The 20,925-nt window shown below is 40.0% G+C and overlaps 1 protein-coding gene across 7 annotated transcripts in view; it reads left to right on the top strand.

Moving 5' to 3' along the window:
* Positions 1-18,014, top strand: part of WDR59 (WD repeat domain 59) — a 69,297-nt gene extending 51,283 nt beyond the window's left edge. For all 7 annotated transcript variants that reach the window (XM_069087670.1, XM_069087664.1, XM_069087665.1 and 4 more), the window contains 8 exons: positions 4,260-4,393; positions 5,093-5,174; positions 7,017-7,129; positions 8,611-8,758; positions 8,869-8,941; positions 9,854-9,980; positions 10,540-10,682; positions 14,041-18,014. In XM_069087670.1, coding sequence (XP_068943771.1) covers positions 4,260-4,393; positions 5,093-5,174; positions 7,017-7,129; positions 8,611-8,758; positions 8,869-8,941; positions 9,854-9,980; positions 10,540-10,682; positions 14,041-14,276 — 1,056 coding nt within the window. In that variant the 3' untranslated portion in view covers positions 14,277-18,014. The remainder of the gene's footprint in view (positions 1-4,259; positions 4,394-5,092; positions 5,175-7,016; positions 7,130-8,610; positions 8,759-8,868; positions 8,942-9,853; positions 9,981-10,539; positions 10,683-14,040) is intronic.
* The last annotated feature ends 2,911 nt before the right edge of the window (positions 18,015-20,925 follow it).

Below are 20,925 nucleotides of genomic sequence, written 5' to 3'. Positions count from 1 at the left end.
TGTGTGTGTGTGTGTGTGTGTGTGTGTGTGTGTGTGTGTGTGTGTGTTGGTCTGGGCCTGTGATTTCATTAGTGTGGGGAGTTTCTGATGAGGAAACGCCCTCTACTGATGCACATCAGCATCCATTCTCCAGCTTTCATCTTAGAGACTTGCCTGGGGCACTGAGAGGCTGAGGGACTTGAAGTCACACTGCCAGTATGCCTCCACCTCCCCTCTGAAGTGAAATTTGAGCCTAGCTCCTGCTGACTCTCAGGCCAGTCCACACACACCTCATTGTATATGTTTAGATTGTATCTGTGTGTGTTTGTGGGTGTCTGTGTATAGAAAAATGGAAGAATAATGCATATTTATTTTCACAAAGAAAGTTGACACCAGTAGGCCTAGTGGAGTGAATCTCCCTAATGCTGGCTGTTGTCAGTGAGAATCCCTGCTGCAGCCACCATCACCAAAAGACCCTGACTGAGCCAACCTGGCTGCCGAATTTCCATAGTTCTGAAGGAGCCTGGAAAAGAGTCTGGGTTGTGGCGCATTTTGCTGATTGTGCAGGGTTAATTGGGATTACTATGAAGCAGTTGGCGGCTTATTCTTGGGCTATGTGTTTTTACATTTAACCCATTTAGTGGCATCACTGTTACCTCAGGTGACAATGACATGCTTCAATCTGGTGGTACAATTGTGAGCTGGCTTTTGGTCATTATTCAGTGGTTTTTTTCACCGATACTCTCTCTCCCCATGCCTACTCCATTTCTCTCTTCCCCATAATTATGTGAACTCTTTGATTCCACATGCATAGAATGGCTGATCAGGTCTCAGTTGGTTATCATAGTAATTGGCACATGTCTTTCAGTTTGTCTTTGTCTCCCCATATCTGTCTTCCCTTTGACTCTGAATCCCTGTGGTAGGAGCACTTCCTACCACTGATGTTGTTGTTCCAAAAATCATAAGAGAGATTCTGGGTCCTTTACCAAACATTAGAAATATTCTACATTTAGGCTTGTCAGAATGAGACTGGAGCAAAGCAAGATGTGTGACTTCAGTGACCTTCTACACCCTATAAAATACTGATAGTCATTGCTATGTAGGCCTGGAAGTCTAATAAGAAGCTCATGCATTGTTCTGATGGCTAGGAGTGCAGAAGGAAGTTGCAAAGTGATAGGAAAAAATATTAAGGGGTAAAATCCAATTAGGAAAGGAAAAATGGAATGTTTAATTTCTTATCTGCCAAAACATTGTTGAAGGCACATTGAAAATTGCTTAGTCCCTGGAAAGGACTTGAACTATTCATTAGGGGCCAAAAGATTCAAGCCAGCCATCAGTGCTAAGAGGTCTCCAGTGGAACACAGCTCTTGCCTGTCTGGCTTCCCAGATTATTTGACCATTGTACAGCCTTCTTTAAAAACTTGGCATCTCTTTTAAAAAAATGAGTTAGTGTTTTCTTTTCCCCCAATTACATGTAAAAACTTACTTCTCTTTTTGTATTTTGAGATATTATACATAAGTATTTCGTCCTATGGAGTCATCTAGGCAAATCTCTGAACTTTATGTGGTTATCCTATTGTTGAATTCTAAGATTGAATCTTACAGTGGCTTTTATAGATTGATTATGGAGGCAGCTACCCCTGTGATTTGGACTTTGAAAGCAGTCTGCCAAGCCTCCATAATGCACTGCGTTTCCAGTAAAGAACTAAGTAACACCCTAGAAGGCTTGAGATCCTGAGAGAATAACCAGGAAGTCCCTGGAGCTCCAGGCTCAGGTTCTGCTAATTCAGTAAATAGATAACTATGGAAAGGTCTTCCAGCATTTTGAGTTGCATACCTGTGAAAGCAGCAGGGCTCAGTCTGAAATATAGCCTCTTAATGTTCAATGCTCTGTAGGCTGTAGACTCCTTAAGCAATCCTATTAAAGAAATAGTAAGTGCTCACATTTACAGAGTGGTACAAAGGGTTTCCATTTCCATTTTCATTTGACTTTTGCAACCTAGGGAGGGAGAAAAGGCAGTTAGTACAAATCTGTATTATCTTCTTTTAACAAAGGAGGAATCTAATGTCAGATGATGGTAGGGAATATTAAATTTGATCAAGATTACCAGGTGGAATTGGAATTCAGCACAGATTTAACACTTCTACTTAAAACTCCTAGCCTAGTGCTGTAATTATTATTACCTGTCATCTTGCAGATTAGCCAGTATATTTGCAAATGGGATATTTTCTGCATATAGTTCATGTTTTAATAGGTATTACTTTTATTGATGAAAACTAAGAAGCCAGAAATCTGCCATGTAATTAGTTAATGTTATTGTTTTCTAGAACATTTGCTTCTTATAAAATAGTAGAAATGATTTCCTTGTTGAACTCTCATTTATTTCTATCCAATGTATCATTATTAGCATCAGTGAATTGCTCACATATTCATTTCCTCTTAATATAGTTTTATATTTATTAGTATATTTATGTAAAATAAGTACCTGGTTTGACTTCCAGGGAGATTGATTTAACAGCCAATTAGTAAACTCATCCAGCTCAGAAGACTAAATGAAACCAACCAAATATTTAGCTTTTGAAAGAGGGATATTGTTAGGTGGATCCTGTTTTAGCTTAGAAATGTTCAGTTACCATGGTAATGGTAGCAAGCCAACTTCTCATCTGAACCAGTTCAGCGGTACCCACGAGAGAATAACCTCCACGTGGTCTATGTCTTTAGACATTTGGATACCATCATAGTGAAAATGAACGTAATTATTCATTTTGTAACTGACTTACAAAATACTTGAGCAAATAACTAGGCACTATTTGGGATCATTGTTCAGAGGGCTGGTAGATTAATGCTAAAGGTGTGTTATTGTCAAAAGATATTTATATATTATATAACGTCAGTGCATTTTCTAGCTGTCAACATTGCCTGGCTCCAGCCTATTCTGACAGTCTGTTACCTTTTAACCTACTAATTGCTTAGGATTTGGGCACTTCTTCCACTTGCATGCATTTCATTGTTTGATCATTGAAATATTAATTAGTTTTATCAGCATGCACATAGATATGCTTAAAGAACTGAGGGGCTCTCTAGCCATTATGGACTAATCTTCCTCTGAAATTGCAGCATAATTCTGTTCATGGTTAAATGTGGGAAATGTTCCTTCAGAAAAATTGAATTCAGGTCCCCACTGATAATGCACTTACATTTTATCTCATGGAGTTTTGTTGTTTTTGTAGCACTCAATGATCCCTTGAAGGGAAGGATGGATTAGCCTTTTTTAGGAATGAGGCTTACTGGAATCTTGCAGGAGAGAGAGTAGTTCTCAAAAAAGGCCTAGACGTGCCTTGTCATGTAAGAAATAAAAGACAAAATTTGGTTGAGATGAACTTAGTTGTAGATGAAGGTGTTTTGTTTTGTTTTCTTTAAGTTCTCCTAAGAACCTGAAGAATCCTTTAACACTAGGATGCATCCCCCCATTAGTAAGTATGTTTACTTCCTTGCCCAGTGCTCCTGTCCTGAGAATAATAATCACACCCTTATGACTAATTTTACTGACAAAAGCCAGATGGGAAGTATACTTTGATTATTCTCACTGCAATGATTTCACACAAATAGGCACATTTGAATTGCGTGTGAGGCATTTTATGTCCAATACCACAGTCTTTCTACTTCCTAGACACTTTTGGCATTCTTAGGTGCCTAGTTGTAGCCATGATGACAAGTGACTATAATAGGAAAGATTCGGGCCGCCTCACTTTGAGCTCCCAAATTTCTCTCCTCTCTTGGTAAGAGGGATGATCTTGCTCAACACAGATCAGATTGCAAAGCCCACATTGCTGTGCCCTAATGAAGTCTCAACAGATCCTGTTGGAATTGACTAAAGGAAGAAAAAATGGATGTCAGTTCTAACACAGAACTTTTACTAAGGTGATCAGCATAACTAAGGTAGTGTTGAGGTCCTTTTGTTTTGGATGGCTTTTTGCTATCTTTATGTAGCTCTCTTTATCTAGCTTCAGTCATATGGAAAATCAGTATGTAGTCATTAAAGACCAATTAAGTGCCCAGTCCTATTTTAGTCATTGACAACCCTTTCTGGGATTTTTGGACCAAGAGTTCATTGCCCTTGTTATCATTTTATTTCCAGAAGTTGCTGTCTTATTATGGGCATGCTGCATTGGAAAGTCTTTGTAGACTAGGCACTGACCCCCCAACCCACCGAGCTATTCAGTTCTAGGTTGGCATTCTTTGTGACCTGTCACTCACACGTTTTCATCTCTTCCTCTAGAAGTCACGGAGATGGAAGAGCAAGAGGGAGGGTACAGACTCTGGGAACCGCCCAATCAAAGCTGCTGGAAAAGTCATAATCCAGGATATTGCCTGCCTACTTCCTGTACACAAATCACTAGGAGAACTCTACATGTAAGTAGAAAATTCCAGGAGTCCTTCATGTACTTGAAAATCAAAGATTGCCTTCTAGTTCTGTTGTTTTCATTCATGTTGAACTCTTGGCGACCCCATTGGCAAAGATACTGAAGCAATTTGCCATTTCTTTCCCAACTTATTTTACAGATGAGGAACTGAGGCAAACAGGGTTAAGTGACTTGCCCAAGGTCATACAGCTAGTCCATGTCTGAGGCTGAATTTGAACTCGGATCTTCCAAACTCCAGGCCAGGCACTTGATTGACCATGCCATCTAGCTGCCTTAAGATTAACTCTTCTATTCTGAATGGCAAAAACCCATTCTTTGGGACTTAAAATGCAAACTGTTCTCATCAAAGTCCATTTTTATAGCTTTTATGGAATTTGAAAGTTCTGGTTAAAGCACAGAAAAATTGATTAGAAGATTGGTATCTAACTGTGGTTTCTTGCTTCCTAGTGAATGATTACAGTTTAGCTCCTGTCTGTTCCCACAACATTGGATAAAGCTCCAAATGATCCTTCTTTCAGTATAACAAGGAAAGGAAGGAGGCTTAATGAAAACAGTATGATGACTAAATTATTTCTAGGATCCTTTTCACCTTCAAGTATTTGTCTGTCTGTCTATCTCTATTTAAAACCAGCAGTGGTTCATTTAGGAAGATTGTCTGGTAAGAATCATTCTGCTTTTTGCTTTTCAGACTGAATATTAATGACATTCAGGAAACTTGTCAGAAGAATGCTGCCTCGGCCTTGCTGGTGGGACGCAAGGATCTTGTCCAGGTATTGACTTTCCCTTTGCAGTGATAGCAGCACATCTGATCTGGATTTTCTCATTGAATAGGCTGTTCACTCTATGGTTGCATTTCTGGTTGAATGACTTTTTTGAGGGTAGGGAGGGGGGAAAGGCAGGGCAGTTGGGGTTAAGTGATTTGCCCAAGGTCACACGGCTAGTAAGTGTTAAGTGTCTGAGGCCAGATTTGAACTCAGGTCCTCCTGGCTCCAGGGCTGGTGCTCTATTCACTGCACCACCTAGCTGCCACCTGAATGGCATTTTAAACTGTACAGTGTCAGAATCCTTTCTTAATGGTCTATGCCAGCACAGAGGACTTGAGCACCTCCCCAGTCTTCTCCTGTTTCTTGCTTAGTGTGAGGAAGTTCAGCAGTTTAAAGTGAGCACTGTTTCTTGTTGTTTCCTCTCGTGGCTTACACATAGGCTAGTATTAAATATCTCATACCTGAGTGTCATTAGCTAAGGTTCTCTTGTTGAATCTTGTCACTTAACACAATCCTTTTGCATAGGATTAGGGTTGGGCTGTAGGGGAACCAGCTACTTTCCACCTGTCTCTTGTTCACCTTAACTTTTTTTCTTATCCATACTCTTTACAAGAAGCAGTGCTGAGACCCTGATTTTTGTAAAATAAAAAATCCTTAATTTCTCCCATTCAGCACATCTAACAGTCCTCTAGCCAACTCTACTAAATTTCTTTAACTATTTGGAATTTTTGATGGGAATTGTGGGTTTAACCTGTTTCTAGGAGGCTCCAGCTCCCAAGATTCTTGTTATTCTGAGATAAATATATATTTGATTTCCCTTCCCATGGCTTATTCTTGGTAAGAATGTCTTTCTTTGAAGCACAATGACTTAACAGCTTTTAGTTTTCAGTAATGTTCTTGGATAGAATGTGTTGTGAAGGATAGACTATTCTGTCTATGTCTATTGGTATCTCTCTTAATAAAGTTTGGTGAAATGACAGGTTGGTGAAAATACTTGTAAAAATCTTTTTATATTTCCTTTAACTTATGCCTCAAGCCATACATTAAAGACATAAGATGGCTTTTGCTCAGCAAGGATCTACAGAAATAGACAGTGTCACTGTTTCTGATGGAGGACTTTAGGGCATGTTTCCCTGAGATTATTGGTAATTCAAGATCGTTCATAGCAAAATCAGCAACTAAATTCCTGCCAAAAATCTGTTAGGCAGTTACCTTAAGTGAGCTGCTGAAGTTAGTGACCTCGGAGAAATGCATGCTGTCTCTTAAAATAACTGCCTCTTTCCAACCAGGTGTTAGGTATCTGGAATAATGAGTGTCAGGGATATAATAGATGAATGCAAATTTTAGATAATACACCTTTCCCATCTCATTTTCTCATCTCAGCACATAAGAATTTCTTTAACTCTTGTGTTTATATAAATGTTCATACATTTATAATTGACTTTACATAAACTGAGGCATTATTTACCATTTGTTTTTATGTATTTGATCATCAGTTAATCAATAAATGTGCCAGGCACTGTCCTAGGTTCTGAGGTTACAAATGCAAAAGTGATATAGTCTCTGCCCCCAAGAAACTTACTTTCTGCAGGGGAGATACAACATATCCACATATAAATAAATATGGTATTGGGGCAGCGAGGTGTCGCAGTGAATAGAGCACTGGCCCTGGAGTCAGGAGGACCTGAGTTCAAATCCAGCCTCGGACACTTGACACACTTACTCAGCTTAGTTAGTGAGGGCTAGTTAAGCTGCTTGTGTAGCCTTGGGAAGCAGATGAGCGTTTTCATTGCCTCTGGTCTCATCCCCACCTGGTTATGTTTAAACGTGTTTCTTTGATCTTTCCAGGTTTGGTCACTGGCTACAGTAGCTACTGATCTTTGCCTCGGCCCAAAGTCTGACCCAGATCTGGAGACACCCTGGGCCCGACATCCTTTTGGACGACAACTGTTGGAGTCTCTGTAGGTTTTTAAAGGCTAAACTCTGTGACGGGGTTGAAGGAATCCATTCACTAAAGCATATTGATCTAGCTTCCATGATACTAGTTAAGAAGAAGGGATGGAAGAGGGTCTCTTTCTTTGTTAGGGAGAAGTTCCTCCTCATGCACATGTGTACTTTGAAGGTTTCTGTTTGGCCTGGAGACTGCCTCATCCTAATAGTGCAGATGGGAGACCTCTGGAAGCAGAAGTTTGACAGAAGCAACAAGCCACTGTTATCATAATGGACTGTTGCTTTGGGAGTCACTGCTTGCAGCTCCTTTCTCAAATTTACTCCTTGATAGTCAGAGTCAGATTGCCTCAGAGCACTGAGTCTGTGTTAAATTTGTGGCACTTTAATCTGATAAAATGGAGATTTGGTAAGATGTAGCCATGTAATATTTCTTGGGCAGACTCCCCAACAAGACAGTCTGATGCCTCAGCATTGTGAAGAGATTCTATCCATTCCTGTAGGCTACATTTTGCTTTGGCTGATTGAGAATAGACTCTAGACTAATAGCAGTTTTTGATTATCTGTTTTGTAAAATGGGAAGATTACTACCTACTCTGCCTGTCTTATGAGGTTTCTGTAAATCTTAAATGAGATCATATATATGAGAACTTTGTAATTATAAAAGGTCAAACCCTGGAAGGTGTCACTGCTGTCATTATTTTCAGATCAAGGGCCTTCTGGTCTTTTCTTTCTTTTCTTTTTTCCTTTTTTTGCTTTTTGGAGGGCAATTGGGGGTTAAGTGACTTGCCCAAAGTCATACAGCTAGTGTGTCAAGTGTCTGAGGCCAGATTTGAACTCAGGTCCTCCTTGACTCCAGGGCTGGTGCTGTATTCACTGTGCCACCCAGCCACCCCCTGGTCTTTTCTTTAATAGTCTAGTGCAAGGGCATTTTGGTAACATGATAACTTGCTTTTTCTTAATGGGATAGACTTAGAGCTCTACCCCACGGCTTTTTTAAAGCCCACTGAGCCCAAATGGCCACTTGGTTCCCCTTCAGCTGACTTCTCAATTGCTTTAGAGGAGGTCCTGTGATGAAAATAACAGGAAACCAGAGAGAAGATTTGTCTCCCTCAAAATAAATGTTTACCAAAAGATCATGATCTGCAGACATCCCAGATTTGCACTAATTCACTGGGCTTCACGTTTGAATGTGAAAGATTAGAATTTTTGAATGGAAAGCTAGATAGAACCCATCAGAACTATGTCTCAGTCGTTTGTAACCCTGAATGGAACTATGTTCTGCTCTATATTTAGTAAGATGAGAAAGGAAGCAAACCATTTGACCTATGGAAAGCCTCAGTTCTTGCCTTTGAGTTTAAAATCAGGATGTCTTAGAGCCAATGTGAACATTCACGAGTCATTAAGAGATTGAATCATCTCTGGCCCAAACTCTCTGTAGTTAGCCTCTTTTCAGTTCCTGTCTTGGTTCATTATCTCTTCCTGCTTTCCCTAGGCTGGCCCACTACTGTCAACTCCGGGATGTCCAGACCCTGGCCATGCTTTGCAGTGTATTTGAAGCACAGTCCAGGCCACAGGGAATTTTGAACCCCTTTGGACTCTTTCCTAATCGCCCTTCCAACCTTGTGTCCCATAGCCGTTATGTAAGTGTATTGATGTCTTGGGTAGTGCTCATTTTTGCTAAGTGACATGACCACTCAGGTGGTGCCTTGGCTGTCCTGGTAATCTTTGTTGTTGTCTTTCTTCCTGGCAGCCTAGCTTTACTTCCTCTGGCTCTTGCTCAAGTATGTCAGACCCTGGACTCAGCACTGGTGGATGGAATATAGGTAGGCATGTAAATGTCCTGACCAGAGCTCTGTTTCCAGCATCATAAAGGGCATGTGCAAAATTACTAATACACAACCTTTATTTGATTGAAATCCTTATCACATAGAAAATGCTCTTCACATACAGAGAAAGAACTATGAAGTCTGAATGAAGATTGTTTTCTCTTTCTTTTTTTGTTTGTTTTTTCTTTCTCTTGGTTTTTCCCTTTTGTTCTGATTCTTCTTTCACAATATGACTAATATGGAAATATGTTTAATATGATTATATATGTAGAGCCTATATCAGATTGCATGCCATATTGAGGAGGGGAAAAATTTTAAATTCAAAATCTTACAAAAGTAAATGTTGAAAACTAAAAATTAATTGATTCATCTTTTAAAAAAGAAATCCTTATATTGTTCATTATGCATTTCATTTTCTTTTAGAATTCATCTACAATAAAAGCCCTTTTAAAATAATGAAAACCTTATTGCAGTGAGTCTATAGGCCATAGGTATGTCTCTAAATTAAGTATCTCTACAGAGATACTTCTTGGCAGGCTGTTGTCCCTTGCTTTGTTTCCTTTTGTCTGCATCTGTCACATAAAAAATGTATAATGGGGCTTTCTTTTTGATCCAGCAACCTAAAACCATGCCCTCTACCAACTTTCTGTTGCTGCCTGCTAACTCACCTGTGAATGCCCCTCTTCCAGTGAGGAAAACTAGAAGGCCCGTGGCCTTCATAGATTTGTAAATGAGTAGGTGTGTCTGTATTCATAATTGTAAGTTTGTCTTAATGATAAATGGGATGGGGTAGGTCTTTGATGGTAGGTCTTTGACTTTCCCACATTGCAGGTCCTAAATTAGACCCACTAAGTTAATGAACCAGTTTTCAGATAATTTTCGTCCTTTGTCTTTTTGACTTTTCTAAAGTGGGTAGGGAAACAGAGCATGCATCTTCCCCCTGGGGGGAGTCCTCCCCTGATGAATTACGCTTTGGGAGTTTGACTTACTGTGACCCTCGAGAGCGGGAACGAGACCAGCATGACAAGAATAAAAGGTATTTCCTCTCTGTTGAGATCTCTACTTTTCTCCAATATCTGAGGCCTTAAGCTCACTGTTGTCGGAAATTTTATGTTGCCATTGCACTATCTGATATCTAAGTTCTGAGCACCTTAATATCATGTCAGAAAAGTAGTCCTCTAGTAACTGGAGATGACTAGAGTCTATGATCTAATTTTCACTTTTATGGAACCCCCAAACTTCCTAAAATCAAGGATCCTCACTCAGAGAGGATGTTCAGCAATTTTATTGTGGAAGGCTGGGTGGTAACAGATAGAAACAGTAGTCTTCTTTGTTACATGTGAATGTTAAAGATTCTACTTAGCGTGTTTTTTCTCAGCAAACAGAAAAAAAAATCATCACCATTTGTGGGCTTTGTTAAATACCTGGGGTAGCTCAGACCTTGTCCTTTCTCCATGTACTTGTCCTATAACTCAGGGAAAATGCTGATTTATTTCAGAAGGCTCTTTGAACACTGTGGTTATATGACACTCTTTTAGCCCTTTTAAAAAAAAGGGGAGGGGCAATCAACAAAAGAATTTATGAATTTTCTTCAGGCTCCTTGATCCTGCCAACACTCAGCAGTTTGATGATTTTAAGAAATGTTATGGAGAAATCCTTTATCGTTGGGGTCTAAGAGAGAAACGAGCTGAAGTTTTAAAGTTTGTGTCCTGCCCTCCTGATCCTCATAAGGGAATTGGTGAGTCCTGTGAATGTCATCTCATTCTCTTCATTGTCTGTCATGTTTCTATAATTTAAATTGCTCAGGGCTTAAATCCTAGAATAAATGATCAGTGTCTAATTTATAAGTTGAACTTTGACATTTAAAAAATTTTTTTTTATTAAATGCTTTACTAACTTCTAGTTTACATCATTCATTTCCACAAGATTTTGAGTTACAAATTTTCTCCCCGCTTTTCCTCCTACCCACCACCCCAAAATAGTGATCCCACTGGATATCCCCTCCTCCATTCTGCTCTCTCCCATATCTTCTCCCTTACCCCTTTTTGACTTTTCCAGTGGATCTCTATGCCCCCATGCCTGTATATCTTTTTTCCCAGTTACATGTAAAATAATATTAATAATAGTATATATACATATGTATATACATTTTTTAAACATTTTATTTTAAAGCTTTGAATTCCAGATTCATTCCCTTCTTCCCTTGTCACCCACCCTTACTGGGAAGATAAGCAATTTAATATAGGTTGTACATGTGTAGCTATACAAAACATTTCCATAGTGAATATGTTGTAAAAGACTGACTACATTTCCCTCCCTCCTATCCCACCTCCCACTTGTTCTATTCTCTACTTTGATCCTGTCCCTTTTCAAAAGTGGGTGCTTCCAACTTCCCTCCCCCCCAGCCTGCCCTCCCTTCCATCATCCCCCCTCTCATCCCCTTCTCCCCTACTCTCCTGTAGGGTGAGATACTCTATTAAGTGTATATGTCATTCCCTCCCAAAGCCAAATTCAATGAGAGTAAGGTAGACCTATTCCCTTTTGCCTTCCTGTTCTTCCCCTACATTGTGACAGTTTTCTCTTGCCTCTTCTGTATGAGATAATTTACCCTATTCTGTTTCTCCCCATCTCTTGTCATATTCCTCTCTCACCTTTTAATTTCACCTTTTAAGTATCATCCCTTCCTCTTAAATTGGTTCTGTGCCCTCTATGTATATGTGTAAACATGTATACACACATTCACATATGTATTCATATGCCCATATACCCTCCTGTATAGACATATATATGTATACATACACACACACACATATATACACATTTCTATTCCCTTCAACTATTCTCATACTGAGAAAAGTTTCATAACTTACAATTATCATTTTTCCATGTAGGAATGTAAATAGTTAAAATCTGATAAGTTCCTTATGATTTCTTTTCCCTGTTTACCTTCTCATGCTTCTCTTGCTTCTTGTATCTGAATGTCAAATTTTCTATTCAACTCTGGTTTTTCATCAAGAATGCTTGAAAGTCCTCTATTCCACTGAATGAATGATCATATTTGCCCCTGAAACATGATACTCAGTTTTGCTGGGTAGGTGATTCTTGGTTTTAATCCCAGCTCCTTCACCTCCAGAATATCATATTCCAAGCCCTTCGATCCCTCAGTGTAGAAGCTGATTTTGTTTCTACAATATTGAAATTGTTTCTTCCTGGCTGCTTTGTAATATTTTCTCCTTGATCTGGGAACTCTGGAACCTGGCTGTAATATTCCTAGAAGTTTTCTTTTTGGGATCTTTTTCAGGGGGTGATCAGTGGATTCTTTCAACCTCTATTTTGCCCTCTGGTTCTAAAACCTCAGGGCAATTTTCCTTGAGAATTTCTTGGAGGATGATTTCTAGGTTCTTTCTTTGATCATGACTTTCAGATAGTCCAATAATTTTTAAATTATATCTCCTGGATCTATTTTCCAGGTCAGTGGTTTTTCCAATGAGATATTTCACATTGCCTTCTATTCTTTCATTTGTTTGGATCTGTTTAACAGCATTGTGATTTCTCATAAAGTCATTAGCTTCCTTTTGCTCTTTTCTAAATCTGAGGGAATGATTCTCTTCAGTGAGCTTCTGAGTGAATTGATATATATGGACAAGTACATGGAGAAAGCTTCTGAATGAGATTCTTTTTCCATCTGGCAAATTTGACTTTTTAAGGCATTCTTCTCTTCATTGCCTTTTTGAGCTTCTTTTGCCATTTGAGTTAGTCTGTTTTTTGAGGTGTTACTTTCTTTAGTCAGGTTTTTGACTCTCATTCCATAATTTTCTTGCATCATTCTCATTTCTCTTCCCAATTTTTCCTCCACTTCTCTTATTTGGTTTCCAGAATCCTTCTTAAGGTCCTCTGTGACCTGTAACCAGCTCGTATTTTTCTTGGAAGCTTTTGACGCAGGAGTTCTGACTTTGCTATCTTCCTACTGTTCCATGCTTTGATCCTTTTTGTCCCCAAAAATAGGAGTGTAAACTTGGATTGCTCTGTTTGCTTTGCTTCATTTGCTTGCTCATATTGTCACTTAATTACTTTATTTTTGGGCTTTTTGCCACAGTAGGACTCTTCCACCAGACAGGGGAGCTTCCTCCCAAATGCTGGAGTTCTCTCATTTGCTGAAGGTATTGGTTAGCTGACCCCTCTGAAGCCTCCATGCACTCTGGCAAGCTGGTTGCATACCCCAGGACCTCCACCCTTGAGATCTATCCAGATCCAAGCAGGTTAAAGCAAGAACAATTACCCCTCAGACTGGTTGCTTGGTCCCCCTACAATCTGCAGGCCAGGAGCTGAAGCTGCAACATGGCAGCAGCTGCACAGGCATGGCCCTTCAGCAACTTCTCACCTCAGGGGCAAAGGCTGACCACACTCCCAAATTACTGGATCCCAAAGTCCATCCTGCACTGACCTCTCACTTTGTCCTTAGCATCTATGGGATTGATAATTCTAGAAACCACCACAGCTGCTGGTGATCTCTCAAGTTCCTTTTCTTGGGAGCCGAACTTTGACATTTTTAAAGTCTCTTCACTGAGCTTATGAAAATTTAGGGGCACTAGGCCACAGTTCAATTTTATTGGAAGGTACCAGGCAGAGAAGTTTCTTATCAATTCAAATACTGATTATAATTAGCAACATTTTTAAGAGCCTTGCTCATTTGATTGCATAACAGAAAGAGCTGGGAACAATTCAAAATGCTGCTTTGTTATCTGAAGTGTTAGTGGAGTCCTCAGGTAAACATATCCCAGTTCTACAATGATCAGTTTTCTTTTCATTATAACTAATTTCAGAGGCAGCCAGTATAGTGGACTATAGCTCTCTAGCTGGCATTGGAGTCAAGGAACATCTAGGTTCAAATCCCACTTGTTGAAACACTCCAGGAAAATCACTTAAGCTGTCAGGGCTCCAGATCTGCATCAGCAGAGGACGCTTTTCCCCCTGAAAGTTCCCTACACCAGTGAAATCACAGGTCTGTCTGGACCAAACAAACAAACAAGCAAAAATACAATAAAAAAAAAACTAACATTGTTATTTCACTTTTTCTCTATCTGAAACCTTTCCAGAGTTTGGTGTATATTGCAGTCACTGCCGGAGTGAGGTTCGTGGAACCCAGTGTGCCATCTGCAAGGGATTCACCTTCCAGTGTGCCATCTGCCATGTAGCAGTGAGAGGCTCCTCCAACTTTTGCCTGACCTGTGGACATGGTGGGCACACTAGCCACATGATGGAGTGGTTTCGAACCCAGGAGGTGTGTCCTACTGGGTGTGGGTGCCACTGCCTGCTTGAGAGTACATTTTGAAATCATAGGCTCTAATCACTGTGTGGAGGACCCCACTGAAGCCAATGGATCAGACTTCCTGCTGGAACTGGAATCACTGTGTGTCCCTGAAAGTGGTGGTCTCATTCACCGAACTCCTTTCTGACCTGGCTGTTTTTTCTTGGATTCCTTCCCAGTTTGTCCACTGCTGGCAGTGGTTACCACTCAAAGGAAGTTAAGTTAGGCATAAAGCAGTGCATCAGGTGTTCTCAGCCTCAGGGGAGCCAGCACATTGAACGTTTTCTTGGAGAAGAGCACTTGCTTACAGGACCAGGGCTTACTTCAGGGTTAGTGTCATTTTTTATGTTGAGCAGGATCAGAACAAAGAAAAGAGCCTAAAGCCAGAGACAAAGGATAGTCTCCTCAGCCTGCTGACCATAACTATTCATTGAATTGAAAAGTGGTTCTTTCCTAGCAGTGGCTTTGGAAACTTGGTTATACATTTAATGAGCTGATGGGCAGTGGCCTTTAAGCTATGACATTTAAATTATGAATATGTGATGTACTTAAGAATTTTTAAGATGAATTTTATTTTTGAGCTGCTATTTCTTGGCCAGTAAAATTCTGGGTGATTGTGTGAGACAAAGAATTAAATAACATTTTAATGGAGCACGTACGATTTTCTTAACTTGTTGTTAACTCAAGTTGCTATAAAAAGATCAAACTTAGGAAGTGTGAGAGAAAATGCCAGTTTGCTTCTGTGGCATCTGACCTCAGAAAATAATTTCACTTAGTAAATGGTAGATGGAAGAATATTTCTAAGAGAAATACCCTGTTCCTTCTCTGGATGAAGATGGAGATGATGTAATAGCACTTGGAGCTGTTTTCTTCTCCATCTTTCTATTGGTATAATTTGCTTTGAACTTTGTTCAAGGTGACATCCCTGGTGGACGTGACTAACGTGCTGGCCTGTCCTCCCTTTTACCCTTCCTCATCCCTGACTCTGCTTGCTAGTTTTTTTATACAGCTTAAGTGGACCTGGGAATGGAAGCCCTTACTTAGCAAATATTTCTGTTGAGAAAATTCACTTCTTTTCAGTCAGTCAAGCAAAACCTGAAAGTTTACAGCTCCAAATAGATGTTGGTTTAATTAATATGAATATAATTCCATGGCTTGAAACAGTCATAAATGATACTCAAGTATCTGCGACCATGCTTTGGACTAACTGTGCCTTAAAGAAACAAGCTCCTGTCTTTGTCACATCTTGAAGACTGACTCTTTTAACAGGACTCCAAACTTAGCCAACTTGCTGGCATGCCTGCATCCTCCTAGACTTTTGGCCTCCCCAGCAGGGAATGTAAAAAAGTTGGCAGAGCCAGGAGCATTGGGGATGCCAAGAAGTCAAAGAGACCCAGAGTTCCTTTCAAATGCGCTTTTCTCTTGTCTGTGCAGTAACAAATGAGAGCCTCTGGTAACTGAACACCATGCAGTGGCTGTCAGAAATTTGCACAGAGGACAAAGGATCTGTCACATTTCTTAATGGAATCCCAGGTTGCACGGAGGGAATAAAAAACACTCTCCTGCCTCCAGGTTGCTTGGTCTAATGTGAAAGTTTGTCTCTCTCTGTTCCTATCAAGAATCAGATGTATTTTTTGTGTTTATAAGTATGCTGTTATGTAAAAGTCCTTCCTTCTGAAGTTGTTTAAAAAAAAACCCAAATCGAGTTTTGTTGAAGTCTTGTGAGTCTGTTGTTATAATTGTGTGTTAAGGAATTTAAAGTTAAAAGAAATAATTCTCTCTTCTTTCTCCCTTTCAAAGTGAAAAGTCCATTTAAAACTTCTCCCTTCCATTATGCTGGCTCCTTGGGTACTTTCCATACTATCTCTCTCTTTCTCCTTCTCCCCTCCCCCCAACTCCCTCTATCTTTCAGGATAGTAGGATGTTAAAAGTAGAGCAGTCGTCTTGTCTGATGCAGAATGCCTCTGCCCCCAGTGATGGAGTGCCACCTATCTTTGGAGATGCAGTTAAATTGAGAGAACAAAAGAGGGAAGAAATAGGGCTTGAGGGGTCCCTGTCTGTCCTGTAGAGTGGACACCCCACATATGGGGTCTGTATTTGCTTAGGTGAAGTGTGATTGAGACCGTTGGGTGAGTGCCATTTTGACCTAATTTGACGTGTGAACAATACTGCTGTGTTCCCTTTGGAAATTTGCCTAGGAGTGGTTCATGCTGCTTCTTTGCATATCCTTTACAGTGCAGAAGTGAGCATTTTCCCCAGGAATCCAGGAAAGACCTGGAATACTCTAGACCCCTGAGGTGCCAAAAGCAAATAAGCCAACCAGCTGCCCCCAGCAGCCCTTTCAGAGAAGCCTGAGGCCTCTAGCCTTCCCTTCCCAGGGCTCTAGAAATGGCCACAAGTCTTCTCCCACTGCAGCTGGTCCTGAGGTGGGATTTCTCCATTTCCTCACCCAGTTTTCAAAGGGAGATACTTGGAGAAATTGCCAATTTTGGGTCTCATGTAACATTGTCAGAGGAAGTAACCAAGTGTACAACAAACAGCTGGGAACCGAACGGGACGCGTGAAGTTCTGGTTCAAATATGAGATTCACCCTTAGCCCTAGCCCCTGAAAAGCCAACTTTGATTGTAGTCTTCACATGTATGATTTCACCTCAGCAAGTTAGCTAGGGTCTGGGTGCATACTGGTCCACTTCCCCTACCTCCCAAAGTTTCCATTGTAACATTTCCCTGGGGCACTGTGCTAGTAAGTAGTTCTTATAAACCAATTTGATCTCCTCAGGCAAAGGGTCTCAGCCATAGTCTTTGCATTTTCACAATTATGCAACTAATACAGCAAAAGAAAAGAAAAAGAAGGGAAAGTCAGGTCACCAGGAGTGTGAGAGTTTCATTACAGCTTTGGAGTTAGGCTCTCATCCCTGTGCTGGAACACGTATTTGGGGGAATTCGCTGTAAAAATGATGGATGATTTGGAACAAAATGTATCATATAGATGTTTGGCTGTGGCATTTACTGATTGATTCCTAGTAGGTTACTTTTGTTTGCTGCTAGCTTGATAAAAGAAGTATGGTGCCTCTCTTAACAGTTCTCATATATTAAAAACCAATAGCATTTTGAAAAGCTCATTTTTTCCCCCTAGAAAATGAAAATATATAAGCAACCTAGTAATAGTGTACCAGATTTTGAAGGTAGTGGTTTACCCAGTTAATAGGTTTGAAAAAACCAGACAGTTTTCTGTGACATCCTTTGACATCAGGGGTACCAGCAACTTTAATAACATTAATTTTGTGCCCACTTATGTATTGAAAAAGTTGTGTAGGCCTACCCAACACCTTAGCAACTTACCCATCCAAAAAGAGAATCCTAAAGAGTTATGGGGAAGTAGACTTAGATTTTAGATCTGGTATAGTTTCACATATATTATTTCTTGTTGCCCAAGAATTTAATCTTGGTAGCAAATATGATTTAGTGATGACAGCTTTGGGAGGGTAAGGTATTTGTCATTACAGTCAGGCACTCAGGCATGCCATTGGAATTTTCCTCCACAACGGCTGTTGCCACTGTGCTTGGAATTGCCATATCTGTGATTGAGGGGAATGGTCTCCTAACTGGCCATTGAAATTCATTAATTCAGTCTTTGCAACAGAAATGGTGCCAGTTATAAGGGTGAATTTAAGAGGTGACTTCTGAAAATGTCTTTTCAAGAACACTTCATTTTAAATCTCACTCTGATTTAATAATTAAACAGATTTTCAGAGTTGGAAGGGACTGGAGAGACTTGTCATGCCCAACCCATGTTGACTATAAGTCTCCTTGACAGTATTTCCAACACAAATCTTCTGGCCTTTGTAGATTACTGAGGAGCTTCACACCATTTCCTGATGTAGTGCTGCCTACTCCATTCAGATTGTTAGGTAATGCTCTCGTAGATAAGCTTAATTTTACCTCTGAAATATTTTTTATCTGTGCAACTTCTTTTGAAGTTCAATTTTATTGTAACTTTTAGTTCCAAATTATCTTCCTCCCTCCTCCTCTCCTACTCATTGAGAAGGCAAGGAAAACAAAGCCCATGACATATATGTATAGTCATGTCAAACAGATTCCCACATTGACTATATCCAAAGAAAAAGAAAAAAAAAAGAAAATAGGCTTCCATCTGCACTGAGTCCTCCAGCTCTCCAGGGATGGACAGTGTGCTCCATGTTGAGTCCTCTGGAACTGTGGTGGATCCTTGTATTGATCAGAGTTCCTCAGTCTTTCAAAATTGATTAATGTTTACAATTTTGTTATTATATAAATTGTTCTGGTTCTGCTCAATTCGCTTTGTATCAGTTCAGATAGGTCTTCCCAGGTGTCACTGAAACCACCTCCCTTCCCCCCATTACTTTTGCAGATTTCACTGATTCTTGGTTTTGTCTTCTAGTGCTGATTAAAACAGGTTGATTTTCTTTTCCATGACTCAGCACTTGAAATATTTTAAGTAGTTCTCAGAGCCCCCCAAGTCTTCTCCAGCTTAAACTTGCTCATCTCCTTCAGCCTTTTCCCATTTAATTTTTTCCAGACTCTGGGGCTTTGGCCTCTTGGAGGGGTGGGCTATGGAGAAGAGACCAAAAGCATTGGATCTTTTCTAGTGTAGTTCCCTGCATAGTTAGGTGAATGAAGGAAAAGGCAGCGCTTCCAGTGTGCCAGGCACTGTGCTGAGTGCTGGAGATGTTTGTAAATAGAGCAGTGAAGCCATCCTTGCTCGGATGTGCTCTCAAGGAGCTCCCATTTTAATAAGGGGAGAGGACACGTAGAGGAGATTTCAGGTACAAGTCAGATGGAAAGACCCTGTCGTGCGCAGTAGCCATGGAGATAGTAAGGTGTCTTAGTGTCATTTCCATTAATAAAACTGCATTGGGTTCTGATGTTGAATGATTTGACAGCGTCAAGACCTTCAGTAGGTGCAATATCTGTAGAGACAGTTACTGGGTCACAAGGTACTGCTCCCTTGGACTGTGGTGGCAGGGCTAGGTTTGGAAGCAGGGTCAAGGGAATGCTGCTGTTATGTGTTCTTGGATGCCCTTAGTGACAGTTAATCAGCAGTCAGTGATGGTGGTGAAGGGCCTAGTGAGCTTCCTTTTCCAGGAGGGTTGCTGGTGCTCTGGGGGCCGTTACTGCCCCTGAGGCTCTTGGGCTCAGGCTCCTAAGCTTTCTCCACCGGGGTCTAAAGGGAAATCTTAGTCAAGATGGTTTGATTTTCCTGGCACAAACTGCCTCTTCTGTTGCTCTTAGGCTTCTTAGATCCACTTTTTTCAATGAAAACAAAATTCAAAATGAAACCAACAAAAGAGACTAACAGTTCATTGCAGTGTACAACAAGGTGTGTGCTAATAAGGTCAAATCAGAGCCTCCGTGGGACCGTCTATCATTGTCTCCACAGCTGGTATGGACACATGTTACAGATAAGTTGTGTTCACTTGCTGCCTTCCTTACTTGAATGTGAATGTGTGCATTCAGTTCATCTTTTATGGAAGTTAAAAAAAAACCCATAATTTCTGTTCTAGTTTTCAAATGTCATTCATTTTTAGCAAGTACAAAGCCGCTTTCAAAAAAACCGTGCAATTTTTAAAAAATGGAAATAACTGGATAAGGGTTATTGTTTGAAGCTCAGAGTGAAAAATATGCCTTAATAAGTAAATATGTAACTGGTTTGAAGAGAAAAGTCTGTTGAGAAATTGAAATGACTGTAAGCAAATTAGATAAATACAGTTTAAATACAGAAACAGAATATAGCCCAAATCTAGAAAACATTCACTATACTTACCATAGGATTCAAAAATACTGTTACAAATATAGAGAAAAGACCACTATTTGCTTTGTTTGAATGTTTTAGCTGACAGTAGCTTAAAATCTAATGTAAATGACCTTTTGAAAGTGTATATGCAGAATATGTTGATTAGATGAGTTTTTCTAGAGAAAAGGGTTGCTTTTTGAAGGCAAAACCAAACAACCTCATCTGGCACATCAAAAGAATCCTTTGCTTTAAGGTTGCTTACAAAATTGCTAAGTGCAAAAAAAGCCCCATGCAATAGAGATAATAATGTTGGTTCTGCCTGGAGCTGTCGATAAGGTTGAGATGGTACTCGGCAAACCAGGCAAAGAAGCTTTGGATGATTTCCTTTGCAGAGACCATTGCAATCAGCTAATTCAGGAAATAAAATCTTCCAGTTTGGCCTTACATGTGGTTAAAGCAATGAATATAAATTCATTATTATATTATCGATTACATGTGTACAGTATGTTGAAATTGATGCTAGAGAATATTTGCCACTTTTTTTTACTCTGTTTACTCTGTTATTTTGATGGAAATGCCATATTGAGAAATTTTCAATGTAATTGACATTTTTAATGAAAATGATGCAATGTGGGGCAATTGTATTAGACAACGGATTGAGTTTGGTTAGCCAGGTTGAAAAGCAAGTCTGTATGCAGTGTTAAAATGTGAAGCCTCATGCAATTTGGACACATTGCATGCTTCACAATCATTTGTGTCAAGCACTGTGAATGAGGAGGTACACTCATGTAATTAGTTGCATGTTTCATTGTTTAGTGTCTTTGAAATTATTTGGTTTAACTACTACATGTTGTGGGTGTTTGAAGCATGTTTGTTCTGACTCTTACCTTTTCCCATAGA

The sequence above is a fragment of the Petaurus breviceps genome, unplaced genomic scaffold, assembly GCF_028583685.1.
Source record: "Petaurus breviceps papuanus isolate PSGF00001 unplaced genomic scaffold, PetGlider_PUasm1.0 182, whole genome shotgun sequence".
Lineage (NCBI taxonomy): Eukaryota > Metazoa > Chordata > Mammalia > Diprotodontia > Petauridae > Petaurus > Petaurus breviceps.
The sequence above is the reverse complement of the archived record's forward strand: the minus strand, read 5'-3'. Positions and strand labels throughout refer to the sequence as shown.